General features: G+C 47.1%; 1 protein-coding gene across 3 annotated transcripts; it reads right to left on the bottom strand.

Annotated features, from left to right (window-relative positions):
• Positions 1-87: 87 nt before the first annotated feature.
• RNF223 (ring finger protein 223) lies at positions 88-7,992 on the bottom strand. 3 transcript variants are annotated; one of them, XM_035120864.2, is made up of 3 exons: positions 7,368-7,992; positions 2,659-2,798; positions 88-1,658 (listed from the first exon to the last, which is right to left on the bottom strand). In XM_035120864.2, the coding sequence occupies exons 2-3, from the start codon at positions 2,708-2,710 to the stop codon at positions 805-807; spliced, it is 906 nt and encodes a 301-aa protein (XP_034976755.2). In that variant the 5' UTR covers positions 2,711-2,798; positions 7,368-7,992; the 3' UTR covers positions 88-804. The 3 variants fall into 3 exon arrangements, with proteins under 3 accessions (XP_034976755.2, XP_034976757.2, XP_034976756.2); XM_035120866.2 differs by lacking the exon at positions 2,659-2,798; XM_035120865.2 differs by lacking the exon at positions 7,368-7,992 and having other exon boundaries at positions 2,659-3,717.
• Between the last annotated feature and the right edge of the window lie 7,772 nt (positions 7,993-15,764).

The raw sequence follows: 15,764 nt of genomic DNA, 5'->3' as shown, positions 1-15,764 counted from the left end.
GTGCAGGTAGCCCATCGTAACCTAATCCTCTTTAAAAGCCATTCTCTGCTTGTTTTCTCTCTCTTTCAATTGCACACTGCTACCCACCCTTCCAAAAAAATAAAAAATCCTGCAAAACGCCGACACATACTTAAGTCAAATTGAAGAAACTGCCATATTTGTAGAATACCACACACCATCTATATAAAATTGAAATGTTTAATAACACATATAAAATTAAATACGTTTTCTTCCCACTCCAAGATATAATTGCACATAGGCTTCATTCAAGATGTTGGTGAAGGGAGTCAGTCTCTGGGGGAAAGTCCTTGTTTCATTGTCCTTTCACATGTAATGGGCCCAGGGGACAACACTGTGCATTTTTGAACAGTTGCCCTCTTATTCCTGCTGGTATGATAGGCGTGTGGGGAGGCATCATTCCAGGTAACTCTTTGGTGGGCATCTTTTAGAGCAGCAGGTGTCTACAGTTTCTGGTCTTGACCTTGCATTGCCTCTGCATCGCCATGGGAGTCAAAAACTGGGTTAACACAGCAGAAACCACAGGGTGTATGGAACAGCAATGTCTTAATTTAAAAGTTTCCAGAGGTTCCTAAAAAGAGCAGCATGAGCATGTCAAGAGAGCAGAAAGCACCGGTGTCCGAACTCAGAAAGCCAACTAGTCCTAGAGTTGTTGGCTGTGACAGTCTCAGGCCAAGAGGGTTTTGTTCAACTTGCAGGTACCAGTGGTTGAATCCGGGGGGCCTCCTGCGTGCAAAATATGTGCTCTGCCCACTGAAACACAGCCCCTCTCTCTCTCTCTTGGGCTCACCCTAGGAGGTCAAGAAGGTTGCTCATTGTTGGCGCTGGGGTGGTGGTCGGAGGCGGCGGCACATAGTGTGGCCTGCTCAGCGTGTAAGTCCTGGTGAAGCAGCGGAGGTTGCCCGTCTTCAGGGCGCACTGAACCGGCCACAGGATGATGCAGAAGAGAATGATGATCAAGGCCGAGAGCAGCGCGATGCGCTTCCAGTCGTCGCACATTTCACAGCGGGCGAGCCTGCTCATGAAGCTCTCAGGGGGCACCACGGGGATTTCGGGTTTGCTGGGGGCGACGTCGATGCTGATGCAGGGCTCGGCGCTCTCCGGGTCGGACGACTGCCTGCAGCAGAGCCGGGTGCCCTCCATCCAGATCATTTTCTCCTTCTGCAGCTCGGGAGGCAGGGTGGCCAAGAGCTCTTTGCTCGTCTCGAGGCCCGGAGGCCCTTCGAGAGGGATCTCGGTGATCTGGCGGCAGAAGGGGCAGGGGAGCTGGTCCTCGACTCGGTGAGGGGGGAGAGTGGCGGTCAGGCGGGCCAGGCACTCCAGGCAGAAGGTGTGTTGGCACTGGAGGACCTTGGGCGTCTTGAAGAGGTTGTCATAGGTGTTGAAGCAGATGGAGCACTCGATGGGGGAACCCGGCTGCGGCGAGGTGGGGGAGCCCAGCCGAACCTTCCCGGAGGTGGGAGAGCACACCGGCGAGCAGACGCGGGGGCGGCCTTCCGCGGCGGGAGAAGTGATCACGATGGGGCTGAGGGGGACGGGGATCTCATGCGGGGCAGCCGGGACGGGGCTTGTGGGGCTTGTGGGAGGAGAGCTGGGCACTTCTGTGTGCCACACGTGGGCGAAGCAGGACATGACGGAATCTGCAGAGAGAGAGAGAGAGAATCTGCATTAAGGGAGGCCAAGACAAGGAAGAACCAAAATGGGATGGGTTGCATACGTGGGCTTGCATTCCCTCTGGGGGGGGGGAGCACATGCAAGTTTTAGCTATGTGCAGTAGGCTAGTTTCTACACAAACACACTCCTCTCTGTCCTCAGGCAAGCAAGAAGCAAGGGCACAAACCAGCCACACAAAAGCACTCAAAGCGGGTTTGAAGCAGGGTGGGGTGATGAGTAGCCTGGGGGAAAGTCGCAAGGGCTACACAGAGAGGCCTGGAGGTCCCCAGGTGGCCCCCAGGGCTGACATTCCCCACCCCTCATCTGCACACACACACACACACACACACACACACACACACACACTGTATAAATATCTGTAATGGAAATGACTTGATACTCCAATCCAGTTTTAGGAGAAGTTTTAAGGAATTCTGTTTTTTCTGAAAGTACTGTAATTAGACTAATTGGCAGAAGAGAGCATCTATCAACAGCTACAGACTGAGGGGGCTGCATCTATATACCTCTGAATACCAGTTGCTGGGGATGTGTGTTCACACACACACATACACACACTGCCTGTGGGCAGAAGCAACCAGCTGACCCCTACTGGAATCAGAATACTGGGGCAAGATGGAGCTTTTGGCTGATCCAGCAAGGCTCTTGCATTATTGTTATTGTTGTTTTACTTAGATACTTCAGACTGCTGTTAATGCCACCACCTCCCGTCACTTCCAGTTCCCTCCACCCTTAAGCAGAGGATAGACAAAGCAGGGAAGCTGGCCAAATAGGAGGGCAGTGGTACAACCAACCTCAGCCAGTCCCCCAGCTGCCTGCCTTCCTCCTTCTAGCCAGACAGGGGGCGACTCTGCCTGACCTTGGCTCTGTCTCCATCCACTGCTGGCCTCCTCACCTTCTGCCCTGCCAGTTCCACCAGCCACCAGCCACCAGAGGCAGAGCCAACGATAGAAAAGTGTAAAAACATACCCCAGCCGGTGCTTCTCCTAAGCTGAGAAGTGAGAAGTGTTGCCGTCTCCATGAAATCCGCAAGGGATCTCTCTAAGGTTGGCTATCTAGCCTGCTCGGTGGTGGAGGAGGAAGTAGCGACGGGCAGCTTGCACAAGAGCCTAAGACAGACAGCTGGAGGTAAGTACTAGCACCGGAGAACTAAACACAGGTCTTAACTATTTAGGTGGGCCAGAAGGCACACGGTGGGTCTTGAACCCATAGTTTGCAAGCCACAACAAATCCCTGTTGTGCTACAGCGCCACCAGTGGGTGGAGGCTGGTACTGCAGTGGCCAGCTCAGCAGGGATCGAGGGCTAGAAGAAGCCAATAGGGTTTGGGGGCCTGGCATTTTCTATCTTTGAAATAATAGCTGGCCCTGTACTCTGTGCTGCCTGGAACTTCTGGGAGTTGTAGTTCAAAGCCACTCACCTGGGCAGCACTTTGGGGAAGGTTGCTCTAAGTTCTCATCTCATCCTAAGGGTTAGGAAGGGTTTTGCTTGTGCTCTTAGCCCCAGTTCTGGCAAGCCCGGCCCCATCCGCTAGTTTACTGCCAAATTAAACCTTATTTAATAGGTGGGGAGTTTGCGCAGGCAAGATTATGACTGTGTTTTAACGTAACCAGCTTCTGTCACATACACACACACACTTTTCCGTTTCCAACAAAATATTAAAAGGGTGTCATAAAAGGTTCCTATAAGCCTGCTGTAATAAAGCTGTAGTGTTAGGCACTTCCAAAAAGGAAGCCAGGTGAGACAATGGTCCTTTCCTGGGGAAAGACCATGGCTGGGTGGCAGAGCATCTGCTTTGCATGCAGAAATTCAATCCCAGGTAGAGGCTGGGAATATCCCCTGCCTGAAACCCTGGAAAGCTGCTGCCAGTCAGTGTAGGCATCAATGCGCTAGATGGGCCCAAAGGTCTGGTTTGGGAGGGCTTCCTCCTAGAGTCGTTTAAATCTCACTTCCTAGAAGGCCAGAAATGAACGTGGGAATTAATGACAATCAAATTCTTGCAACAATTCGATAACTCAAACTTTGGCTGCATATGTTGCTGAACTACAACTCCCACCACCCATGCTTGCTAGGGCTGATGGGAGTTGTAGTTCAGCATCATCAGGAGGGTGTACAGACTTCCCATCCTTACTTATTCCTTTTCTTTTGCACCCAGAAGATCTACCTGGCTATGTTTTTATGCTGTCTTTCCTCCATGAAGCTGAGGCTGAGCAATATAGTTCTGTTTCCCCCTTCCCCACCTTTTTATCCCTACAGCAACCCTGCAAAACATGGAAGGCAGGGGGATTATGATTGACCAAAAGTCACCTGGCAGCTTCACTGGAACTCGGGTCTCCTCGCTTGTACCTCTTGCCTGCTACCACACTCGGCTTGCCCTGTGCAAATCCAGGAAACTTTAAACAAAGCTTGGTGCCAAGTCACAGCAACTAATCCTCTTTAGACATCTGGAAGAATTAGGCTGTGTTTTAAAAACATCCAGTGAGGTGTCTAATGGGACAGGCTCTCCACGATCAGGTGAGATGCTCAGAGCCCTGAAGCGAGGAGCATTAATTTCCATCTAATCATGGAACTAGCTCAACCTGTTTTTTGAGACTAGGATGAGCTGGGAAATAATTCAAATTCAACCAGGAGGGCTGAGTAACCCCATTCAATGGAGGCAAAATGTGCCTCTGCTGGATGCTGCAGCGCTCCAGGTTAATTAATCTGCACCCATTTGCTTCTGCCTGTTCATGTGCCTCAGTCACATGCCAATTCCTGGAAGAAGATGCCACTATAGCCCCTGGCATGGCAGGTTTTACCTTACCCAGAAGCAATAGTAAGGACTCCTATGCACTCGAGTCTAGCCCGCATTAAGTAACTTGGCAGATTTGGGCTAAAAGCTTGGTGGCAGAGTTGCTCAGATCCTGCCTGCAGGTTTCCCATTGAGGCATCTGGTTGGCCACTGTGCAAACAGGATGCTGGACTAGATGGGTCTTTGGCCTGATCCAGCTTCAAGGCAGAGTACCTCTGAATACTAAACGCTGGAGACAGAGGTAAATGAATGGGACTTGTGACCATCAAGTATTCCCATTTTATTCAATGCAACAATTATGTGAGGTAGGTTAGATCAAGAGGGAGTGAATTTTACAGCCGTGTGAGGATTTGAACCTGGATTCACCTATTCCTACCTCGACACTATATTGATTCTGTCAGGTGTCTTTAAAGGACGTGCAAAACATGAGAATTTATCCTGGAGAAGCTCATCCCTCATGCATCTGCATGAATCAATACATCAGGCTTGACTCAGCCTAATCAGTGATTCACGCCCAGTTAGGTGACTCATACAGAGATGCAGCAGGGAGCCTTCTCCGAGGGCACGCGATCAAGTTGCAACTCTGAACGCGGGATTAGTGCATGGATCTCATGCTCAATGCAGAGGCATGTGACAGAATCAGCTGTGGCCCCACATGAGCAGAATTGGAAAGAGGCAATGTCAGAGCAGTAAATCACAAAGAGAAGCAACAGGGAAACTCCCAGTATGGGTGGGTGCTCCATGTCCCAGCATGTGTTTGTTTTGCTTGTGGCAAAACAATGATTGGAACAGACTGTGGACCAGCTTTTGCAAACTCCATCCACCAGACACCCAGAAAACCAGTGTGGTGGACTGGTTAGCATGTCGGATTAGGAGTGGGATTAGGAGCAGGGCACTTGCTCAACAACAATTTACCATTTCTGCTGAGGATCTGAAATATGGAAATGGCAACAACTGCATTAAATTGGGGGGGGGGGCAGAATCTGATTGCACGTCTATGAGGGCTTCACTGTGTGGGCGCAGAACAGAACCCGCTTGCAGAAACAGCGCCGAGCCCCCCGAAACCTTGCCGCCCTTGGCTCCTTTGGGTGGAAGTCAGGGATATAAATTTAATGAGTAAAATGAATAAACGCAATAAATAAAACTGCTGTGTGGAAGCAGTTGGCCCCTGCTGGCCCCACTTAAAATCCGTTTTTCAGGGATGGATTGTTTTCTCCCCCGGCAAGTGCATCCCCTCCATGGGACATTTTGACAGGTGGGCAGAACCTCCCACCAGTCCCTTCATTTTGTCCCTCTGCACCACTGTTTCCCAAACTCTGATCTCCAGCTGTTGTTGGACTACAACTCCCATCATCCCTCGCTAACAGGACCAGTGGTCAGGGATGATGGGACTTGCAGCTGGAGACCCAAGTTTGCAAAACACTGCTCTGCACTCTCAACAAAACATCTGCATTGAAAGCAATGGCTACCATCCAAGGACTGGCTTCATTTTAATGTTTTAATCCACGCCAGAAAGTTGATGGGTGGAAGACTTTCTTGGTATATAAGGCAGCCTCCTGTGTTCTTTCCCTAGCTCAGTATTGCCTGCACTGACTGGCAGTTGCTCTCCAGGGATTTAGGCAAGGAGTCTTTCCCAAACCTGCCTGGAGAATCTGAGACCACCTTTGCTTATTATTTATTAAATTTGTACACCACCCATCATCCGAAGATCACAGGACAGTTCACAACATAATTATACAAAATGAGAACACAAAATACCAGTTTGGAAGATGAGTGTGTGTGCATGCGCAAACATGCACACGCGCACACACACACACACACACACACACACACACACACACACACAAAAAATGTTCTGGCCTTAAGCTCTTCTGCATGCAAAGCAGATGCTCTGCCAGTTCACCACGGCCCTCCTTGAAAATCTCATTTTGCATGACAGGCCTATGAAATACGAAAGATACCCCTACTCCTTGCCCCCTATCCTGCGCCTGATGTGTCAATTTCATCCCCGATGTGTCATTTTCATTCCTACGCCAGGGCAGGCGGCTGTTGGCCTGCCTCAGTCTGGCAGGTAGGTTTGCCATCAAATGGGCCCATCTCCTCCCTGGATCAACATCCTCCTCTCTCCTTCTGATGACACTCAATTGCCACACTTGGGATGATGGCAGGATGTTTGTCTCAAAAGTGTCAGGAGGTGGAGTCACCGAGAGCACAACGCCCAGAGGTATCTTTTGGGTTGCTGCCTCCTAGGCCTTTCCAGTAATTATACTTCTTCTAAGCATCTCCCGGGAGTGGTTTTACCTTATCTGCTTTGCAAAACTACGCCGGAATTTTGCATTCCACGCCCTCACTCCCAAGAGAGGCCCGGCGTTCACCGTTAGGAAAATAAAATTTCAAAGCCCCCCACATCTCTCTTGGTTCCGTTCATTAAACTTAAGCTCAAGCCTTTTGCCCCATCCAGCGCAGAAAACATTTCCGATCCCAGGCTCTTTCTCGCACAACTTTGCATCAATTCTGTTGAGGATATTATTAAATAATGACCTTAACGCTGGGTGCAGACAGAGCTCGGATGTGATTAAGTTTTTCTTCCGGTGGATTGGGCCCCATAAATTACCAGGAGATGGGGAACCATTTTGGATTTTTTTGGGGGGGTCCCCCTCCTCTGGCCCTAAAAGTTCCCAAGGCAACCTTTATTATTATTATTATTATTATTATTATTATTATTAGTAGTAGTAGTAGTAGTACCCTGCTCATCTGGCTGAGTCTCCCCAGCCACTCTAGGCTGCTCCCAATCAAATGTTAAAACAATACCTACAGCATTAAACCTTGAAGTTTGTTTGGTCTTTTTTGCTGACCCAGAATTTAGGAGAAAACAAAACATCAGCTTACCTGTCTGTGTGTGCAAAATCTTTGAAGTAGTTCTGTTACTCTTCAAGGCATGCTGGTATGTTTCCCTGATATAAACCTTCCCAATTCGCTGCTCTTTAACTTGTCCTGGTGCCTTCTCAGAGTACACCGTCTACACCACTGGCCACTGGGGCAATTACTCAGGTGTCTTTTATACCTTCTGGTCTAGCAGGATGACTTACCTGATCAGCATTACCTGTCTCTCCTGATTGTCAGGCAAGGCCTCTGTTGTCATTGGCCGGCTTCGCCCAGAGGGCGGGGCTTCCAGTGTTGACAAACAGGACCGGCTGGAGCAGCTTCTGAACAGAAGAATCAAAGTTCCTACAGCCCTGCCCACTTTGTGGAAGTTTGTCCTTTTGGAGATCTGACAAAGGAAATACTTTCATGTTCCGGTTTCAAGCAGCTCAGCGAAGGAAATAGGCCTCTGGCATATATATTTTCTGGTGCTTTCAGGCCCAGAGTTAGATATGTTGTGTCTTTGCCACCATTTAGATAGAAAAGAGAACTTTGCGCCCTTTCATTTAGAAAGGTTTATGTACCACTTAATCAACTAAAACCTCTTGGCAGTTTACATGAAACGTGTAAAATATTCGTTAAAATACCGATCCATACCCTCCAACCTTTCTCTGATGAAAATAGTGACATCTTATTCCACAATAATAGTAGTAGTAATAATAGCAATTTTTTTATTTATACCCCGCCCACCTGACTGGGTTGCCCCAGCTACTGTAAATCTGAGACTGTCCCTGGAAAATAGGGACACTTGGAAGATCTGTTCATCTAGAGCAGAGATGGGGAACTGTTTTCAGCTAGACGGCCACATTCCTTTCTAAGTAACCTGCTGGGGGCCGCATGCCAGTGCTGAGCAGAGCCGGAGGCAAAAGGGAGTGGAACAATAAAGGTAAACTTTATTTTTTATTTCGGCTAGTTTCTACACACATCCACACACCACTTTCTGGTTTAGGGACACAACAAGCTGGCTTAAGTTTGTTTGCCCACTTGTCATGAGAAAGTTTATATTTTAAAGATATCCCCTTAGCATTAAGGAGCTGGCAATATGAGGACATGATCCGTGATCACATGATCCAGGCAGTTCCAAAGTTGCTGCACAAGTTTGTCTTGGAAGCTCGGAAGAACAAAGTTGTCACAAGCCGTTCCTGCAGTTTGTCTGTGGATCCAGAATCATTAGACCACCCAGCTCAGCACTGTCTGCTCTGACTGGCAGCAGCAACCCAAGATCTCAGGCAAAGAAAGTATTTTCTCTCACCTGCTTACCTGATCTATCTTAGGAGGAGATGCTCAGCATTGCCTGGGACAAAATATGTGCTATACCATAGAACTACAGTTTCAGTTTTTTTGCTTTGCCAACATATTTTTGCAGCCTTAAGTGCTAGAAACTTGCAATTAAAAAAAAGTGATTTCCTTTTTAAAAACCTTTTTACATAGTATCTTATGTTCCCTCATTCTGCAGAATCTTTTGAAGTTGTAGACGCCACCTTTTTGTAGCGAAGTATCTTGCTTTTCTACTTTCCACCCTTCATGCACCTATATTACATTGCACAAATTTCACAAAAGGCATCCTTTCGAGAGCTCTTCTGACATCCATTGCAGGAAAGCGCCCTGAGAGTTCTTCTATTAATTGTGGAGGAGAAGAAAGGGAAGACTCTGCTCAAGTGCTTTACGCTTACAATAGCTGTTTAAAAAAATCTCTCCCCTTTGTTGATGCACATAATAGGCACATGGAGCAGTGGGCTTTGCAAATGACATGGAAAAAAAACCACAAAACACAACCTCATGTATATATTTCTGCCTAATGGTGTCATCTGCATTTTGTATAAACATCTTTGCGCCTTTCAGACAAGGCTGCATCGGATGCTAAATTAGTAAGCAGGGTTTCCGCAGGTGATCCTAACTTGGCGATTCCTCTTAGCCAGGGGTCAGCAAACTTTTTCAGCAGGGGGCCGCTCCACTGTCCCTCAGACCTTGTGGGGGGCCGGACTATATTTTGGAAAAAATAATAATGAACGAATTCCTATGCCCCACAAATAACCCAGAGATGCATTTTAAATAAAAGGACACATTCTACTCATGTAAAAACACGCTGATTCCCGAACCATCTGCGGGCTGGATTTAGAAGGCGATTGGGCTGGATCTGGCCCCCGGGTCTTAGTTTGCCTACCCATGCTCTTAGCACTTGCGTCTCCCAGCTGGTCCCCGTGGCTGATGCAGACGAGCAGGGACTGTGCAGTTGGTATTACAGTGCCACTGAAAATATATGGATCAGGGATGGAGGAGAACTTCGTTCCTGATAATTGGCCTTGTTGGCTGAGGCTGATGGGAATTGTAGTCTAATAGCACCTGCAAGGCCACATGTTCTCCACCCTCTGCTACAGATTACAGCTTAAGCAGCAAGCAGCCTGGAGCTTAAATCTCACCTGGCCCTTCAATTATCGTCTCTCGTTCTGCTTTCCATTGCTCTGCCTCGTATTCATTTTTTCCCAGACACAGGATGGGAAATGAAGACACAAGCATTTGAGAAAAAAAATATGGGGGGGGGGAGCTCTCCCCTTTGCTCACACTTGCTTCTTTCCTTATCGCTCTGGACCACTTCAGGGACCATGAAGGGGAAGAGCAGGGAGAGTGGAGGGGAAGGGAGAGAACAGCCTCCCCTGCTGTTTCCCAGGGTCTCAGCAGCAAAACAACAGGGCTGCCCCACCCATGAGGCAAGGTGAGGTGACTGCCTCAGGCAGCAGATCTGGCCTGTGACAGCAACCGATGCAGCACACTGCTTGGAAGCCAGATCTGCTGCCTCTTCAGCAGCCCTAATCATCATCATCATCATCATCATCATCATCATTACAGTACAGTGGTACCTTGGTTTGCGACCACAATTGGTTCCGGGGAGGCGGTCGCTCCCCGAGTTCATCGCTCCCCGAGGCACGCTTCTGCGCATGCATGCGCTGTGCAGATCGCTTCTGCGCATGCGCGCACTGCGCAGATCGCGTCTGCGCATCCAAGCACTGCGGAACCCGGATGTAAACACTTCCAGGTCCACGGTGGTCGGAAACCGAAGCGGTCACTCCCCAAGGCGGTCGCAAACCGAGGTACCACTGTAATGTATCTATATGCTGCCTCTATAGCGGTGTGAGAGCTGGACCATGAATAAGGCTGATTGCCAAAGAATTGATGCTTTTGAATTATGGTGCTGCAGGAGACTCTTGAGAGTCCCATGGACTGCAAGAAGATCAAACCTATCCATTCTGAAGGAAATCAGCCCTGAGTGCTCACTCGAAGGACAAATCCTGAAGCTGAGGCTCCAATACTTTGGCCACCTCATGAGAAGAGAAGACTCCCCGGAAAAGACCCTGATGTTGGGAAAGATGGAGGGCACAAGGAGAAGGGGACGACAGAGGACGAGATGGTTGGACGGTGTTTTCGAAGCTACGAACATGAGTTTGACCAAACTGCAGGAGGCAGTGGAAGACAGGAGTGCCTGGCGTGCTCTGGTCCATGGGGTCACGAAGAGTCGGACACAACTAAACGACTAAACAACAACAATAGCGGTGTCTCGGCGAATATGAGGTGCTGTTGCCTAGGAAGGAAATGGCGGGGGTTGCCCTTTGGCTGTCTCCTGGGCTCTGCACCCACCTGCCATGATTCAGAGCAGGCCCCTTTCCCTCCTGCGATGGCCTTTGATTTCTACTTCAGCTACCTACCGTGTTTCTCATATTATAAGACACATCTTATATTTATTTTTTCCTCAAAAAAACACACTATGGCTTATTTTCAAGGGATGTCTTATTTTTTTCCTCCTCCTCCTGCCGCAGCCGGCATTGCTGCTGCGCCTATCACTAGGTCTTATTTTCGGGGTATGGCTTATATTCCTTGAATGCTTAAAAATCCTGCTATGGCTTATTTTATGGGTATGTCTTAAAATATGAGAAACAGGGCAGTAAGGTCGTTTTGATTCTTCACCTTGTATATCTTCACTCCCGGCTTGTTCTCAATATCAATCTTTACTCACCTCCTTCTTCCCTGGCCGGGGTGGGGGGTGTCTGGGAATGGTCCTGCGGAACAAGTTGGGGGGGGGGTCTTTTGGATTCCTCCATCCAAAGGGTGTTGGTGCAGAGCTTGTTCCAAACAGCATCTGTATCAGTACAGCTTTAGCACAATCAGTTGGGGACACATTTGTTTAACCCAAGGTGAAGATCTAGGCTATGTTTTCTCTCTTTCCAGAGCTTGAAAGTGTAAAATGGTTGTAAACAAACCCATTTCAGTCCCACCAGTATATGCGACTGTCTGGCCCATTTAAGATGATAAAGAACCTCTGTTTCCAGTAATGATAGAATCCACAGGTGGAAAATACTTTTGATATCTCTTTATTATTTGCAAAGGGAACCTACGTATGAGCTACTGCTTCGCTATCCCTTTGGAGTTGAGTTGCCATCTGTGTACTTTTGTCCTTCCAGGCTTTGTGGTTTAAATTTTTAATTCTTTGTCCTGGTTGCACTTTTTTATTGTTGTTAACAAATTAATAAAACATAATTTAAAAAGCAATTGAATAAAAAATAAAGCAAGCTGGCAAGTAAATAAATAAAGGAATGTTAGCTGTTTTAATGCACTAAGGGTTTTCCGCTTCCTGCGATCAGGGGCTGGAAGAACAGACACGAGTTACTCTTGTGTATGCACTTTTAAAACATGTCTGCTGTGCTCATGCTTCGGCTTTCTGCTCCTGATCCATATGCAAATGACATGTGCATTCTGGGTGTGGTCCAGGGTCTGGTTGCCTGGAGGGGAGTATTAGATCCATCTCACACACAATGGCACGTGTCTCTCCCACAGAAGCCACTCTAGGAATGCCAGGAGTGATTCATCACCAGGCAAGGCAAGGAAGTCTCCAAAGGGGACCAGGAGTTGGCTTTCATCACAGATCTCCTTCCAGTCAATTAGAAGAAATGTAGCGAAGAAACTCTGAACTGTCTGCTTAATTCAAGCTGTCCTCTGAGATTCTGTCTTTGCCAATACTGTATCCTGGTATAAGCAGAATAGAACTTTTGCATAGTATTTCAATGCCAACTTTTTTGAGTTATCCATGTCCGCTTTTAGCACTTTTCAGGGACATTAACTGTCCCGCCTCCCATGTTCCACAAAGCACTCTTTTCACAAGAAAAATTGCACAATGCAAAAATTCGGCACACACACACACACACACACACAGAGAGAGAGAGACAAACCACAGTGAGAGGAATATAGTTGAAGAACCAATGCAGTTCTCCGTGATGCATTGGGAAAGCAATACTTAGGACAATTTTTATGGGGAGATCTGATCACAAGTCTCCAATTTATCTACCAGTCGGGCAAAATAAACACCCAGCTGTGAAGGCTATGCATTTTCTGCAGTTTAACGGATAAGAGGAGAAAGCTCTTAAAAAGAGAGTGCAGTTCTTAAAGAGAGGCTGTTGTGCCTTGCCAGGGAAATTCAAGATTTTGTTTTACGTCTTTATTCAATTAGGTTTTACATAATTTCATTTAGATTTGCATAAATTCATTTTACTCGGTCCTGTTTTATTTTATCTTCCTGCCACACGTTAATATTTGCTAAAAGTGGAATAACCTTTCCTTTTTACAAACCACTATTAGCTGATAAATATAACAACAGCAACAATAATAAATGTGATCTGAAAGGGAAATACACTACACCTTTCTTTATATTGTAGTTTACTGTATTTGGGCCTGAGTTAACGTCTTGTGTGCCTTCCAGCCAGTGGCTAGCAGCTGACTCAGAACCGGTGTGGGCCAGAGGAAACCAGCTGTTTGTCGAAAGCCATGGTGGGGGAACCTGTGGCCCCCCAGATGTTGCTGGAAAACCCCTCCAGCAGCAGCCCACATAACCAATAGTCAGCAGTGATGGGAGCTGTAATCCAGTAAAGATATAGCTGAACTGCTGGAAATACAAAACTAAAGTTCAGGGATGGGGGCGGAGGAACCAGACCACAAAAACTATCCTTCCTAATCTTTGGCCAGGCTGGCTGGAGCTGAAGGTCGTAGAAACGGCTAATCAGTTTACACAAAACATAAAATGCACACCAGGATTTTCACTAAAAGTCAGGGAGTTAAAAGCAAGTTGACCTAAAAAGGTAACTCAAGTATATATAAAATCAGCTGCTCAAAATATGCATTATTACTTTGAAAAGGGAAATTTGCCTATTAAGATGCATATCAATCTCATTTTTTTAAAACCTGTTTTTAAAATCTGTATACTGCTTTATTGTCATGAAACAGGGCCCTGTGGAACGCCCTCCCATCAGGTATCAAAGAAATAAACAACTATCTGACATTTAGAAGACATCTGAAGTTTAGGGAACTTTTTAATGTCTGGTGTTTTAATGTATTTTTTATTTTTTGTTGGAAGCCGCCCAAAGTGGCTGAGGAAACCCAGCCAGATGGGTGGGGTATTAATAATAATAATAATAATAATAATAATAATAATAATGGCCTGCACTCCACTGTACTAACACTCCTAGGAAGGAAATCCTAGGTGCCTAAGTATGTGAGAACATGCTGCAATGGCTCAGGCTGGGGAAAGGCATTCTGCCCATGTTCAGAGGAACGCTTATATAACACTTTGAAAGAAAAGCCAGTGTGTTTGTACTTTGAAGGGCGACTTGTTTTCCTATTATTCTTTTCCTGCTTACGTGGCTCAATGTCAAGAAGGTTGAGTCAGCGATTCTGCAAGCGGGTATCACTAAAGATCAGGGGAAATCCTACTCCAAGCCTTGGTTAATCTGAGCGCATGCCAGTTTTTGGATCCTGCTCTTCCTCCCATTACACACTCTTTGGCCAGTCTTCATTTCCTGCTGCTGGTTGGGGAGACTGCCCTAAACGATTATGTAACTATTATAATGGGCTGAAAGGTGCAAGGCAAGTGATGTCACCCTTCAGAGCCAGGTGACTCATTAGTCACGGCTCTGCTTCCCAATTACAGGAATAGCAACCATTCTCCCGGAGTTGATGTCAGGTTCTTTTCCCACGCAATTACTGGTCAGGAGGCAATGATCGAGGCATAGCTTGAGAACAAAGGAAGCAGCAGCCTTATACAGAATTTCATAGCACTGATCCATCTAACTTAGGAGTTGGGGAACTGCCGGCCCTCCAAGCAGACTCTGTGCAACCACCTCCTTTAACTTCATCGTTAAAGCTCACCCTTTCTAATGAGTCTAAATAAATTCAGATCAGATACTCATGCAGAGACACAGCAGGAACCCTTATTATTATTATTTACCCACCCTTCACCTAAGGTCCCAGGGTGGGTTACAACATTAAAACTCAAGGTCAAAAGCAGTTTAAAACAATTTAATGGCTTTCAGGAGCCTGAGGCCTTCCAGGTGCTGTTGAACTACAATTTCTATCATCCTTGGTCATTGTCCATGCTTTGGGAGGATCTAGAGGACAAATTCACAGAGGATATCTGTGGCTAGTAGCCACGATGGCTAGGCTTAGGCTCTGTCTTCACGGTCAGAGGCAGCAATGCTCCTGAATACCAGTTGCTGGAAGCCACAGGAGGGGAGAATGGTATTTGGGTCTTGCTTGTGGGTTTCCCACAGGCATCTGATTGGCCACCATGAGAACAGTCTAGATTGGCCACCTAGAGAACAGTCTAGACGGGACATTGGCCTGATCCTGCAGGACTCTTCTTAGTTCATATGGAAAAGAGACCCCAGCCTTTATCCCTGATGAGTAGGGAAAGAAGAGATATTCAAGTTTGTTTGCATTTTAACGAGAAGCTACCTAACTCTCACTTCTTGAGCCGATACTTGAGCCGAAACTTGAACACCTGTGGAAATTCACCCTTCTCATAATTTTGCCTTGTGTGTAGGCGAACGCACATATTAGAATGAAAACAGCACAGTATTGTTTGCAAAAAAGTGTATATGATTAGTGTTCTAGCTTAGATTACTACAACACGTTGTGTGTAGGGCTGCCACTGAAGACGGTTCGGAAACTTCAGCTGGTGCAGAATTCAGCGGCCACGTTGCTCAGTGAGGCAAGCATAGAACACCAACCCTGGTTCAACAGCACTGGCTGCCAGTTAGTTTCCAGGCCCAATTCAAAGTGCTGGTTTTGACGTATAAAACCTGAAACGGCTCAGGACCACAATACCTCAAGGACTGCCTCTCCCTATATGAACTGACCCAGACCCTGCAGTTGTCATCTGAGGCCTTTCTTTGGGTATCCTCCATGAGAGGTCCAGAGGGCAGAAACATGAGAATGGGCCTTTTCCTAAATGCTCTTCTCAGGGACGCTTGCCAGGCACCTTCATTACATATCTAAAAAACAGCTATCAGATTTTTAGAAGACATCTGAAGGCAGCCCTGTTTA

Source organism: Zootoca vivipara, chromosome 6, assembly GCF_963506605.1.
Source record: "Zootoca vivipara chromosome 6, rZooViv1.1, whole genome shotgun sequence".
NCBI lineage: Eukaryota > Metazoa > Chordata > Lepidosauria > Squamata > Lacertidae > Zootoca > Zootoca vivipara.
Note: the sequence above shows the minus strand (reverse complement) of the source record. Positions and strands in the feature narration are given on the sequence as shown.